The sequence below is a fragment of the Mchenga conophoros genome, linkage group LG23, assembly GCF_057382185.1.
Source record: "Mchenga conophoros isolate Kocher_MC1m ecotype Shallow Benthic linkage group LG23, M_conophoros_male_GT1.1, whole genome shotgun sequence".
Taxonomy (NCBI): Eukaryota; Metazoa; Chordata; class Actinopteri; order Cichliformes; family Cichlidae; genus Mchenga; species Mchenga conophoros.
This window is the reverse complement of record NC_140547.1, coordinates 42,676,394-42,691,365: the sequence shown is the minus strand read 5'-3', so window position 1 is coordinate 42,691,365 and position 14,972 is coordinate 42,676,394. Positions and strand designations below refer to the sequence as shown.

Here is a 14,972-nt window from a genome sequence, read left to right as displayed (position 1 = left end):
GTGTGTACTGAGCCCTCTCCTGTACTCACTCTACACCTACGACTGCACAGCCACTGACAGCTCCAACATCATTGTGAAGTTTGCGGACGACACTACAGTGGTGGGTCTTATCACCAATGGTGATGAGACGGCTTACAGGGAGGAGGTCAGCGCCCTGACCCACTGGTGTCAAGACAACCATCTCACCCTCAACGTCGCAAAGACAAAGGAGTTGATAGTGGACTTCCGGAGGTGCAGAGAAGTACACACCCCCATCACCATCAGCGGCGCTGCTGTGGAGAGAGTGAGCAGCTTCCGGTTCCTTGGTGTACATCTGGCTGAGGATCTTACGTGGTCAGTACACACAAACAAAACAGTGAAGAAGGCGCAGCAGCGCCTCTTCTTTCTCAGGAGACTGAAAAGATTCGGCATGAGCCCCCGCATCCTCAGGACCTTCTATCACTGTGCCATTGAGAGCATCCTCACTGGATGCATCACCACCTGGTATGGCAACAGCACCGCCTACAACTGCAAAGCTCTCCAGCGAGTAGTGCGGTGCTCTGAACGGATAATTGGAGGTGAGCTTCCCTCCCTCCAAGATATCTACAGGAAGCGCTGCCTGAGGAAAGCGGGGAGGATCATCAAGGACTCCAGTCACCCCAGCCATAAACTGTTCAGACTGCTTCCATCAGGAAGGAGGTTCTGCAGCATCCGGTCCCGTACCAGCAGACTGAGAGACAGCTTTTTCCATCAGGCCATCAGACTGCTGAACACGTCATAGACACCTCAGCTTCACTACTGGAACTTCAACATTATGCACTCCACACTGTACATAAATGCCACTTGTTTTGCACATATTCAACTCTGTATATTTTATATATTTATTATTTTTTTTTTATTTTTTTTTATTTTTTACTATTTAATTTGTAAAATGTGTATACACACACACACACACACACGTAGGAAAATATTTAGTATACACATCCAGAAATGCATACACTATTATATATTGTACATATATTTATTAGTTTCAGGTTGGCCATTCTTGTATTTTGCTCGTTTATGTTGTTGTGTTTGCACATCTCTGTTGCTTGTGGGGCTCGCACACAAGAATTTCACTCGCATGTGCTGTGCCAGTGTGCCTGCACATGTGATGTGACAATAAAAAGTGATTTGATTTGATTTGGCCCAGGGGTTGGGGACCGCTGACCTACTGGTTTAAAGAGTCCTGTTTTAAAGCCTTCATCACACCGGATGGACTCACTTTTGGAGCCTGCCTCTAGTGGCCATTAGAGAAACTACATGTTTTGATAGTAACTTATCAATTACGTGTTTTACGAAGCTGTAGCATCAGTTTTGATTATCTGTAAACTTAATATATTTTTTCATTTGCCAATCAGAGTAACAGGACACTTAAAACAAAGGTATTTAAAGCACAAGTTGGTGTTACTTTATGAAAGAAGTTAAAATTAAGCTTTGCCTGACACATACAAACAGACCCATATCAGATGATTTCAGATACATCACCGGCCTCAGAAATGTTGCATCAGCTGAGCTGTTGCACCGTTTAAATGTCTATTAATGTTTAATATATGTATTTTTAGATCAGGCTATTGTTTTTATCTTGTACATAATGGTAATATTTGCAGTAAAACCCCTGTTTTAATCATTAGCTGCCTTTTTTTTTCCCCCCTCCGCTGCCTCCTGTGCTACAATAAAATCTCACCTTGATGTGTTTTAAATCGAGCTACTGATTAATCTGGCTCTTGGCTTTGTCCTGTCCAAACCCTGTTACTGCGTTAACCCCCCCCCCCCCCCCCGCCCCCCGCCCTTTTGTGGTCAGACAGGTCCACTCATCTGCATCCAGCTAATCTAGTAGCAAATGTTAATGGCTTTCCCGGCCACGAGGCCCAAGCCTTCAGGGTCACCACTGTCTTTGCTGAGGCCACTTCCTCTTTTGGACCGGTGACAGGAGGCCCTGAAATTCCCACAGAGGAAGCCTTTTTCAGTTTGATGTAGACAGTAAGTCAGGTTATTCCCAACAGGAGCAGTCAACATTGAATAGAGCATCCATCTGGTTACATACTGTTGTTGTGGTATAATTGTAACCTGTTTAACCCTGTTAGGGCAAAGTCAGTAATAAAAAGTGACCCTATTCTTAGTGGGGGGTTTATTTTTGGGGGAGGGGTTTAGTTTGTTTTTGTGGTATCCTGATAGCTGAGACTTGGGAGAACTATTTTAAAAGCCAATAGCAGTATGTATACCTGTTAATATGACAGTGTGCAGGCTTGTTACATCTTGATCAAAGAACCACTTATCCAAATATTATTTATTTATGAAAGAATCAAGAGGTTTAATCTTTGTTTGCAGACTTTTGATTCAGATAAAACATGTAGGCTCTTTAATTGTCAAAAATACTGAATATAAATGTATGGACAAATTCAAGGCATCTTCACATGTGATTCATGGCCATATCATCGTGATCTCGTCAGATCTTAGATGTCTCTAAACCAAATGGGCCAGACTTCAGTGCCAAAAAGGTGCTGTTATAACCCAGATATCGATTTTTTTTTTCTGGAAATTGCATTTTAAAAATTGTGAGAAGTCTGATATTTGAGGACAAGACACAAGACAATTACCCTTTCACAGCTTTGAATATGCTATTAAAGGGTAAGGAGTGTCTTCTCCTTGGATTAAAGGTATCTTTGGGAAACTTTCCCAATAGGACGAGTGTTTTCTTGAGAATAATGAAATGAAGGTCATGTCAAAGTTTCGTACATGGTTCGGAAACGAGTTAACATTCCTGATTTGTTCAACAGCTACAAATTAAGCAGAACTTTATTCTTGTTGAGTCCTCCTGTTTCTGATTTATAATCTACCTCCAAGATGGTGTTGGACCGATTTGTTTCCATTGTCCAGTTGTGGTCATGACAAGCTAACGTTGATGCATTCCTGGACTACTATCATTGCAATATGCAGTGGATATTTCTTTTACACTAGAGAAGATGCCCCTGATATTTTTACCTTCCTGCTGTCTCTCTCTCCTTGGGTCTCTTCCTTTATATCTGTGGTTGCTTTTCCTTTTCCACCTCTTTTTATGAAAACTCCCCCTTTCCTCCCCCTTCAGTATCTGTGCAGCATCACTGGAGCATTGCGTTTCACCCCAGAGATCAGCTTCCCATCGGTTTGCTCCATTTCTCCTCCACCTCTTCTCCCACTCTTTCTCTCCTCATTTGCATCATCTCTGTCTCTCCTGTCCGAATTAACCCCTCCATATCTGTCTAATACAGTCTCATGGCTGACTTCAGCCCAACTCACCCCTCCCTCCCCACACAGAGACCTTTCTCACCCCACCACCCTCCCTTTAATTATCTGTGCCTATCCAACGGCAGCTAACGACCAGCTAGAAAGGCTAATTGATTTCAGCCTCTTCTCTTCTTCTTTCGTCTCATCTTCTCTTTTCTGCTGTAAGATAAAACAAAGCACGCATGTTTTCTGCATGGATTTAAAGCAGAATTAGTGGCTCATTTTGCTCCTCACCTTGTTAGAAGCCCCTCCATTTGACGGTGATTTATCTTAAATGCACATTAGGTCAGGCAGCTAGCTGATGCTCTTATCCACGCTCTCTATCTATCTATTAATCTATTAATTAGAGGGCTAATTAGGCTAGAAGAGAAGCCACTGACACCATGTCACTCTTAACCCCCGAATCCTACCGCTCATTACCACACACACACACACACACACACACACACACACACACACACACACACACACACTCTGTAATTAATGACGGGCTTTAACAGCAGTGTGGTGGCTCATACATCTCAGCTTCTCTCTGCAGGCTGAGCTGAGCTGGAGAATACTCTTTTTATCTGCATTTAACTTTTCTTTGTTTTTACTTCATGCATGAAAAACTCAGACAGGACATTACCAAATCTGTTAGATATATGTTTAACCCCCTACTAGGTTGGACTCTTTGTGCTTTACAGCAATGTAGAGATTCACAAAGATGCTGGAAACACAGGTTTTGGTCCACATTGACATGATAGCGTAACACAGCTGCTGCTGATCGGCTGCACATCCATGATGAGAATCCTCCGATCCACCACATCCTAAATGGTTAGCTAGTGTTTTTCCAATCTGTTTTTAAATTTTAACCTCAATCTTTTTGTTTAGCTGACAAAGGTGGCACCCAGGTGTGGTCTTCTACTTCTGTACTCCACCCACTTCAGGGTGTGACATGCTCTGCTTTCAGAGATGCGCTCGGTGGTTATTTGAGTTACTCAAAGTTTGAGTTATTCTCAGACTTCTCTCAGAGAAACGCTGCTCACTGGGTATTTTCTCGTTTTCAGATCATTCTCTGTGAGCCCTAGAAGTGGTTGTGTGATAAAATCCTGGTAGTTCAGCAGTTTATTAAATGTTTGGACCAACAACCAGGTGGAACCAGGAGTGTTCAAGGTGGAAATAATATCTTTTTCTCATTCTGATGCCCTGTTTGAACATCATGTCCCCTCGACCATATCTACCTGAATACATTGAGTTGCTCCTGTGTGATTGTCTGATTTAGATATTTGCTTTAAAAGCAACTGATGAACAGGTGTATCGAACCAAGTGGCTGGTGAGTGAGTCCTGAAACACTGAGTGGCATATTTTAGTCATCTGGCATCCAGACAGTGTATTTGCAGAGGGGAGGCCTCAGTGAAGCCAGAACAATAGAACAGTGAAAGAAAAGATAGCAAACAGCGACAGTTTAGCCCTCACTGTGTTTGTGGTGATTTTCTTGCTGGTAGAATTTGAGACAGATTAGAAAGGAGTATTGACTTTGAGTATCAAAGTTTTTTGTTGTTTTTTTTTTTAAGTTGAAATGGCCACATTTCTGGTTTTGTGAGGTTCTAAATAAAATTAGTCATCAGATTAATTTTCCACTTGTTATACCTGACAAATATAAATATAAAAAAGGATAAGATACATTTTATTTATCCTAAAACTTGAGAAATTATTGTTGAGTTACTAAGTAGAAGTCTTTGCTCTTGCTTCCATCAAACTGTATTCAAAGTGTTCATTTCTGCTGTTGAGGATCCATCGGGCTCTTTCTGGTGTCAGGTCTCTTCAGGTTTTGTTTGGTGGTAATTATGGTAATTAGCCTGGTGTGATTATCGGGGTGTGTGTGCTGATATTCAGCTCTCTGTCAATGCTGTGTTGTGGGGTCGTGGGCAGATGACCCTCTTAAACACACACACACAGAGCGGTGGGGGAGCAGCTGGTGGGACGTCCAACGGTGGTCGGTCACTCGGCCGGGCCTCTGGCTTTAGCCGGGCAGGAAACTCGGTGTGTATGTAAACACAGCGGAACAAAGCGGCCGCTCAGGGGTAACATTGACACACACACTGGATACACGCACACACACAATGAGAGGTCTCCAGAGCTCAAACAACAGACAGGAAATCGGAGAAGCACAGTGGGCCCAGTGTGGCGCCCTGAGTGACCCCCAAACAAAATCACACTATGCCCCACTGTCTCCAACAGAGACCGAGACCCAACACCACAACACAGCCGCTGATGGAGCTGTCAATCAACAGGTCCACTCAGCTAATGTTTCAACAGGGTGCAGCAGCTACACTAAGACACAAAGCCTCTTGAAAAGTTTATTATCATCCGTATAACTTCAGATTTTCAGTTTCCATCAAGAAAGTTGACTCTGCTGTTTTATTCTTCTGTTTTTCACTGCTAGCATCAAGACAATCCAAAACACTAACTTAAAGGGTTTTATTTAAATAATGTAATTGTGATTGTCATGTTTAGCCAAAGGGATTCTTTCATTTTTATCCTCTATCAGAACAAACCGGAGTATGACCAATATCTAACTATGTTTAACGTCAGCAGAACATTGGATTTATAAAGTTTGTTTGGATTTTGGAATTAAAACTGACGCCAAATACTCAGGAAGATAACATTACACACTTCCTGCTTGATTTTGATTTGGAGAAGGTGGTATGAACAAAAAGACAGCAGGAGGTGACAGAGTTGAAGGTGCTAACATTGTCATTGTTAGTAACCAGGATGGACAGGGTTAGAAACGAGTACATCGGAGGGACAGCTCAGGTTAGAGAGGTGAGGCTGAATTGGTTTGTACATGTGCAGAGGAGGGAGGGTGGATAATTGAAACTGGCAGGCCAGAGGAAAACAGGAAGACCTCAGAGAAGATTCATGGATGTTGTTAAAGTGGGTGAGATGGAGGCAGATGATCCGCTGTAGTGAAGCCAAAAGTCAAAGGAGTTAATGTTACCAAGTCACAATGAATTTTTTTAACTCGAGGGTCAAGACATCATACCTCACTGGTCACATTTCAATAGTAGTAGTAGGAAAAAAAGGTTTATTTTACTCCACAGTACTACCTAAAGTACAACTCAGTGCCTGTTTTTCTGCACTTTAAAACTGTGCTGACAGACAGAGCCTCTTCTATTCTGTGTTGTGCGCTATTATTTAGCAAGTCACAAATGCACAACAACTCCAGTTTACACTCGCTGGATTGCAAATCAGGTCTGGTGTGACTTCTGCAACTTTCCAATTTGGAAATTCAACTTGATGGAGCGTTCTCACTGAAAATTCCAGCTTTTAAACTTGTATCTGGTGTTTGTAGCTTTGTACTGAAAATCTTAGTTGTGAGAAGATTTGAAAACCTCGTGAAAAAAACCTGCAGATTCTATTAGAACAGGACATCTGAGGTGAATAAAGTCTGGGATAAATTTAGATGCTACGGCTTTTATTAAGAACAAATTAGCAGACCAAACCACAGACCAGTGATGCCATGCCCAAAGCCATAATAAAAATTAAAGTAGCATTACAGCAATGAAACGGTGAAAACATGAACCACACAAAGGGACAGCCCACATGAGATCCTGTGAAAACAGCATAAACTGAAGGTCAGAGTCGTGTTCCTACTAATCGTCCGACATGAGCTCATTCAGGAGGAGCTCGAGTTTGTGTGAACGGAGCAGTGAGGACAGTAGAAACAGTAGATGCATGAAGGCTTGTTTCCTCTGGCTGGTGCAGTTTTTATCATTTAATTTAACTGACTGACACACACAAACACACATTATAACCCCTCTGGGCTCTGCTTGACATACTTGCAGTGTGTGTGTGTGTGTGTGTGTGTGTGTGTGTGTTTTCCTGTCACAAGCGATCTCACCGGGACTCATGTTTAATTATCTACCCAGCATGCCTTGGTGCAGGGGCACAGCTCTTTGTCTAATGGGATGTGAAAAGAGACACACACAGATTAACACACAAAATATGAGCACGTACATTCAGACACATGTTAACACATAGTGTCACACACGCACACACACACACACGCTCTGTGTGGTTAATTAGTGCAATTAGCCTCTCCACTGTCCAGAGCTGTGTGTTTTCAAGACTCGTTAGCTTGTGATGAAGGAGAGTCACTGTTTACTGCGACACACACACACACCAAACACGCAGCCAAACAAACAACTACACATATGCTAAACAATAACCAAAACAAAACGACTCGTACAAAAAATAAGAAGTCAATAAACTCACACGCTAAAAACTCTCCAACCAAAACACAAACGAACAGGAAGAATAAAATGCAAAATCAAATGTGCAGTAAACAAACCACAGAACAGAAGCTCAACAAATAACCAAACTCATATAAACATACTGTGAACAAACTACTAAACACTCCATAAACAAATACCCGCACACACTGTCAATAACCCAGCAAACAAAACCTCAATAACCACTCAAACATACAGTAAACAAATTCCAAATACATAAATAAATAAACCACCAAACAAATTGAAGAACCAAAAGAATGCTAAACAAAAAACAAAAAAAACAAATAGGGAAAGATACAATTCAATTCTTATTTATATAGTGCTAAAATCACACCAGCAGTTGCTTCAAGGTGTTTCATACTGTAAAGTAAGGAGCCTACAACAATGCAGAGAAAACCCCAACAATCAGATGACCTTATTAGCAAAAATATGGTGACAGTGGGAAGAATATCTCCCTTTTGACAGAAAGAAAATCAACAGCAGTACCAAAATAAACATCGATTCTAAAAGTTCAAGCTTCTACCGAGCAACCAACTATATTCAGAACCAAAACAAACACAGTAAACACATCCAGATCTGTGTGCCTGAGGTGACCACATTCTGTCTTTGATATCAGGCACCTAATTTGGCACCACTGACAAGAGTGGGCTTTCTACCCCAACACCTCACTGGGTTGTCAAACCTGTTTTGGTTCTCAGGGGGTGCTAAGACAGAACTGAAGCTCTGTTGGTGAAAAAACAGGTACAGGTTATCTAAAAAAGCAGTGATGCTGGTATTTCAAGGCAGGACAGTGATATATATAATGTGTTTGAATGTAAATGACATGTCATTTCAGGACATGTTAAGGACACCATTGGGTCAAAATACTGGTGAAGACCTTCTTTAAATATGATGGCAATAATACAAAATCTGCCATGCTTCTTCTTGAAGCCAGTCAGAAAAGAACAGTTTGTCTCTTTGAGCACCTAGGGTTGAGCCCTCTTCTTCTCTGACTTACATCGGCTCTCTGCAGCCCCTTAGCAACTCCGGTGGCGGGGGAAGGCATGCGTTTCCTGGGTCCAGTGGCCTCACATTTCCTCCCTGTCCTCTGGAGGACAGAAGGCCAGAGCCCTGCTGAGCACACACACCAACAAACATAGGCAGACACACACACCCAGCGACACCTCCAGGCTTTGTCCGGGGGCTGTCGGCCGTAGTCTGGAGCCCAGCCTCCCTACTCTCTCTCTGGGCTGGGGCAGGAAGGGAAAGCCCCCGGGACATTCCGTGATGCTAGCCGTCGCCACCACACCCCTGCACACACACTCACACTGGTATCCAGGAAGAGAGTTAATGAGATTCTGCAGGTTCCCACACTGACTGAAAACTTCTTTTTTAAACTTTTAACACTCACTGTTCCCACAGTTTGTCTCCCATCAAGCCTCCCAGCATCCCCACTTTACTCCACACACTACGCCAAATTTCATAATCACACAGATTCTTCTATCGGGAGACGATGGGTTGAGTCAGAGTTTAACAGGTGACTTAAGTGTAGAAAGTGCCGTAATCACAGTTAAGATCCAAGAACTGTTGTGTGTCCAAGGGTAAAGAATGGAAAAGCAAAAAAAAACAGCTTTATTTGCATGATTGTGTGCAGAAATGGTGATTTGTAAGAGATCAACAAGAGGTCTGCAGTAATTTTACATTGACTCAAGTAGAAGGGGCACTGAAATTGTGATTCTATTTTCTAATCTGTGATGTTTTGAAGTGAAAGACCTAAAGCAGCAAGAGTTCCTGCTCAAAAAGCAGGTACATAGAGGCCAAAGTGACAGATGAGTTGGGTTAAATCAGCGTAAAGTATTCCTTTATATACTCTGTCATTTTAACTTGGTTGGTTGCTTGAGGGTTGAACCTTGAACTTGTTAGAGTGCCTTTGAACGTGTAAGCATTGGATGACTGTCCATGTATAAAGAGATTTGTTTGAGGCCCATAGCATGTAGCTGACAGCTGATCACTCGTAGACACTCTGGTTGCATATTTTGTGCCCCATCATCTATCAATAAAGCAACATCCTTCACTCATGCTGGCATTCACATCAGTCCTTTACCTTGCTGACTAAAGACTTCTCAGTTACAAGTTGGTAGTCGATGAGCGTGCAAACCCAAACCGAACCACAGAAAGTCGAGGCTTCACTATGTTACTATGGTTGTGGTTCAGTTCACTGTTGATATTGAAAACTACCTAAACAAACGATAATCTAAAGGAATCCAATCGAATCTAAAGAACAGTCAAGCCAAATTTAGATGAACGATTATTTGGGTGCCAGTAAAAAATGAGTGAGGCAGTAAGAAGAGTTTTTAACCTCTACTCTTTCTCCATTTTCTGCAACCTCCCATCTCACCCCTGAAGGATGTGTTGTTACTGGGTGAGAATAGAGTAGAGGGGCAAGGGAGGAGGGGGGACAGCTCAATATCTCTCCCCTAGGGCTGTTCGGCCCCCACACACTCCCTCCTCTCTGTCCTCTCTCTGGACTAATCCCAGCAGGCTGAATGAGCTGCTGTTTACACGGAGGGATTAGAGCAGAGATTAGAGCGATCAGAGTTGTGGATTAGACAGATCAGCAGTTAATGATACTCGATCGGCGAACAATGCGTCCACGTCCTTTGGCCTTTCACCACGTCTGTCCCTCTGCCTCTCGCTGTGTCTTATTTTACACTCAAAGGAAGAGTTTAAGGGCATTTAAGGGCAAAAAACGCTTGTTTAGTTGTTGTATTAAAGCTAAATTTACGTCCAAATCAAAAGCAAAAAAGTCTGTTTACAGCTTCATGTTTCGGGCCGCAATATGACACTTCATGCTACAGCCATTAGATAGCTGTCAGTTCTTAAAGGTGTCTGTTTCTCTTTTCTCCATCAGGGAGGAGCGTGAGCGCTGGATCCGGGCAAAGTACGAGCAGCGTCTCTTTCTGGCGTCGCTGCCCTGCACTGATCTCCCACTGGGCCAGCAGCTGCTGAGGGCAACCGCCGAGGAGGATCTACGTGCAGTCGTGCTCCTGCTTGCTCACGGGTCCCGACAGCAGGTCAACGAGACCTGCGGAGAAGGAGATGGACGCAGCGCGCTGCACCTGGCCAGCCACAAGGGCAACGTGGTCATCACGCAGCTCCTTATCTGGGTAAGAAAAAACAGTGCTGGTATTCCAGTAATTCTGGGCTTTAGAGGCAGGAGATGATTGATGACTATCCCTCTCTGATTCTTTCTGCAGTACGGTGTGGACTTGATGGCAAGGGACGCCCATGGCAACAGTGCAATGGCATATGCTCGCCAGGCCAGCTGTCAGGAGTGTGTGGACACGCTGGCTCAGTATGGCTGCCCAGATGAACGCAACCCCCTAATGGCCACACCCAACCTTTCACGCCGCAACACCAATCGTAACAACAGCTGCAGCAGCGCCGGCAGTGCCGCGCTCATATGACCAGACAGTTTCCTGTGATGACTCTGAGAAAAATAAACAAACTTCGATTTGGGAGTATCCTGAACGTTTTATTTTGGGAACCACTACTTTAGCTTTGCCCACTTCACCTGACAACCACCAGTAAACTGATCACAGGTCAGTGGTGACGCTGCGGCCAGGCGTCTGTTTGGGAGAAGAAGTCTAAAGCATGTTGGGAAACATAGCCCACGATCATCAAAGCATTTTGGGAAATGGTCACACGACTTGTGCAGGTCAATGAGTTATATTGTACCTCGTCACACAGCCTCAGATTTCACACTACAAAGGCCAGTTCCCGCTCAGACTCAACAACAAACTGAACTCAAAGCATATCATCTTCTGTCCACAACCTGAAACTGTGAGATCAAATCAATGAGAAGGAAACTCAAGTCTTCGTATCTTCTTTGAGGCAGCCACCCATCAACATCATCTTCACTGCAAATCTCTCGAGGATTCTTTACGACCTCTTCACCTTCTTTCAGCTGTCATTTTTTTAAATTTTCTGCAAACCAACCGGCTTTACACATTTTTGTTCTTTTTTTTTAATGTGAAAAAAATCTTGATGTTAAAAAAAAATATCAGCTTAGAGGTAAAACATAAGTGTGATAGATCGCATGTCCTAGACACTTTTTCTACTTTAATTTAAGGCATTTTTCTCGACTGTGTATATTGTATCTCAATGTGCATTGCTGGACCAATGGTAAAAAAATGCTAACAGGGGAAGGGTTTTTGTTTTTCCTTTTTTTTAAGCTATCGGGTGTATAAAGTCATTAAGTGTACAGAAGCTCTTGCCAGGCTCAGGGACTGGGGACTGTCGATCGTCAGCGCTCATTGTCTTTTTTCCCAGCGAGTTCTTTAGATGAAACAACCTGTTTTCACTTCACTTACTTCTGACTACATTCAGCACTCAAGTTGCTCAAAATTGCTGGCTTCACTTAATTGGTTGGATGCCTAAGGCATCGAACCAAGAGATCGATTGGTGGCCCTCTGGCAGCCACTGGTCACTGGTTGGCAACTGGTCGCTAGAGGTTGCTGGCAGTCACTAGGTGGTTGCAAAGAGGTGTACAGTACTGTACTGAAAACCTTCTTGCAATTGCTTGGAAGACGCTCCTTGTCTGCAAACACTGACCAATTACTTGCCCAAGCGATAGTAAAACTGCAAAGGGTGCGACAAAAGCTGGAAATGGGGACCATTCGGCTTCAACGTAAAAGTTGCACTTTTTGAAACATGTTCGTTGCATTATTCATTAATCACCATAAGAGCAAAGTGGTCGATCGAGCGGTTGAACATTTTTCTGTATGTTGCCGATAGTTTGTGGCATAAGTTGGTTTATAAATTTGGTTTGCCATCCACATCCTGGCTCAGCTGGGAATTAACCTGCTAATGAGCATCTATATGTAGGATTTCAAACCTTTTCTTATGCTGAAGGTTTTATCGTCTGAACTGAGTGAACTGTAAGCATCTTAAACCCAAACCTGGTTTACATCCTGATGAAAAAGCATTTAATCTGAACTCTGTCCCTGAAGTTAATTTTATTAATGGAAAAAAATGGAAAAGATACAGAAGCAGCTGTCGGAGCAAAAAAGGGAAATTATTGTCTTCAGGTGTTTTTGTTTTGGTTTTTTTTGGGGGGGGGGGGGTTTAATGTTTGCTATCTATCCAGACACAATGATGGGGAGACGGTTGGTGGCCCCTGCCATCACCGCCACTTTTTTATCTATCCCGTCCAATCAGGCAGTCTCCCTGATCTGCTCAGCGAATCACTAAGAAGGGCTTCTTTTTCTTCTTCTCTGGTCTGAAAACGTCTTTGTTGTAAATAATCCTCCTCTCTTTCTCTGTCGCTTTCTCTCTTTCATTCGAAGCATCATGTAAATTAGAGAACACAGTAAGTACTTAGAGTATGTGAGGTTGCAGAGTGGAAGTGGTTTATTCTAATGTGTTATGGTATGGTTTTGGCTCTGTGCTGAACCATGAAGAAACCAGGAAGAAAAACTTTTGCAGGTGTCTAAACCTGTGGTTCCCAACATGAGAATCTTTACAGACTAAAGGGTCAACGGACGGTTTACAGCAAAGGAAATCAGAAAATACAGATCCAAGTTGCTTTTTTAATGAGAAAGAACAAACCCAAAGGGAAGCTTATAAAACGTCTACATCTTCTCAAATTTAGGTCTACCCTGACTTTAACAAATGTGGTAAAAATTAAGTTAAGACGCAGTATAAAAGTGTTGAGTTTACTTTTGGGGGCATTTGGGGCCACAATAGCACTAGATGTGGTTGAGTTTGAGTCAGGCTCAAATCTGATTATTTAATGAGCACATGGACAAAGTCAAGCTGGACAGTGGACAGCATACATTAAGACTACCCTGAATGTTTATGGATGTGTTTACATTTGTCCAATTGGTCTGCATGGCCATTAACTGTTAGACAAGATGAAGTTTACTTCATACTAGCCCTTATATTTTAAAATCACCATGAGCTAGAAATGTTGGGAACCACTGGCACAAAGGTCCATTTGGATTAAATGATAGGGTTGCAGGTTGATTTCAGGCATTTTAAAAACACCTTTCTTAATCCTGGTGATATAGATTTTTCCGTTGGTTGTTGAAATGTGTAGAATGAAGGCCTTCAGGTGAAGATAGTTGGGGAACTAGTTTCCCAAACTCAACATTTATGTGATGATTCAGACAGTATGCTGCTCCTCAGCTCAGATCTTCAACTTTCTCCTGTTTCGCCCTCTAATGTAAATGTTGCTGCAGCGGTTGAGTAGCAGCTCTCAACCCGACTGTGTATCCAAGCAATATTCATAAAAACCTTCACGCTCACATCCTAACTTTGTATGCTAACATCGCTTTAATATTCACATGAAAACACAAAAACACACTGTAGAAATGGAAGAAGGATCAAAAAGCAAGAAACAAATGTTTTTCTATCAACATGAACACATTTGTCCTCCTTTTGCCTTTTTTGTTTTTGCACGCCTGCCTTGATGTTCCTAATTTTTGTTGTTGCTATATGTGTCATGCTCCATTTTCCTTACCAGTCATCTTCAAGACGCCGTTCTATTTCCTGTAAATGACAAACCAAGACTATTATTTTTATTGGATGATTTTAGTTTGTTTTCATATCTGACCCATCCCACAGCTGTCCAGAAACAGGACAGGAAAAAAAGACGTCCATTTATTTATGACAGAAATGCACTAATTTACTGCTTTATTTCATCTATCTTAAACACAACTCTTCTACCATCTTCCTTTATGTTCTGTCAGTAACTGACATTGGCTTTTTCTAAGCGGTGGCGGCTTCAGGTTGTTTTCTTTAGAATAAAATTGTATTTATTTTATTTTAAAATCGTGTGAGCAGAAAAATTTGAATTGTAATTAATAATAATGCTAACTGTAGATAGTAGTAAACAAACTAACGAGAGCATTGCGCTAGAGTTTCCGTTTACAAGCGCTTGTTAATGCAACTAGAGATCAGTTAGCTGGTGATAGCTAATAGAGAGGAGGTGAACATTAGTTGTCACTTTGCTGCAGATTTATGCTCATTCAGGTTTGAGACTCAAAGCTAAAATCGAAAAATTGCTGAGTCATCTGTCACCTAAGCTAACACCTAGCAGTGAGCAAGCCAGCATTGTTTTAGGTTAACAGTGCATTTCCCCTTTTAAATATTAATCAAATAAATAGTGAAATAGGAATAGAGAATCGAAACATCGAGGCTCATAAGCTGTAGATATGTTAACTGAACTAAGCTAAGTGAGGGGAAGAGGGGCATAAGCTAAACTTCCCACCATAAAAATGCAAACTGTGACAAACATTGTTTTAAAAAAGATTTTCCCAGCTTCCAAGTAAACAATCTAAGTCAGTCATCTGCTTTCCATTAGAAGTTTAGCAGAACATGAAAACAATATGTGGATAATAGAAACATGGTGTGAAGAGCAGCTAGCTA

At 42.3% G+C, this 14,972-nt stretch overlaps 1 protein-coding gene across 1 annotated transcript; it reads left to right on the top strand.

Moving 5' to 3' along the window:
- The first annotated feature begins 10,390 nt into the window (after positions 1 to 10,390).
- LOC146547952 (arf-GAP with GTPase, ANK repeat and PH domain-containing protein 1-like) lies at positions 10,391 to 12,329 on the top strand. Its single transcript, XM_085265011.1, has 2 exons — positions 10,391 to 10,708; positions 10,799 to 12,329. The coding sequence occupies exons 1-2, from the start codon at positions 10,391 to 10,393 to the stop codon at positions 11,006 to 11,008; spliced, it is 528 nt and encodes a 175-aa protein (XP_085121137.1). The 3' UTR covers positions 11,009 to 12,329.
- Positions 12,330 to 14,972: the final 2,643 nt, after the last annotated feature.

Coding starts and splice junctions, on each gene's coding strand:
- LOC146547952 (XM_085265011.1), top strand. CDS start 10,391: ATGCTACAGCCATTAGATAGCTGTCAGTTCTTAAAGGTGTCTGTTTCT. Junction 10,709..10,798: donor TCACGCAGCTCCTTATCTGG/GTAAGAAAAAAC, acceptor TTCTTTCTGCAG/TACGGTGTGGACTTGATGGC.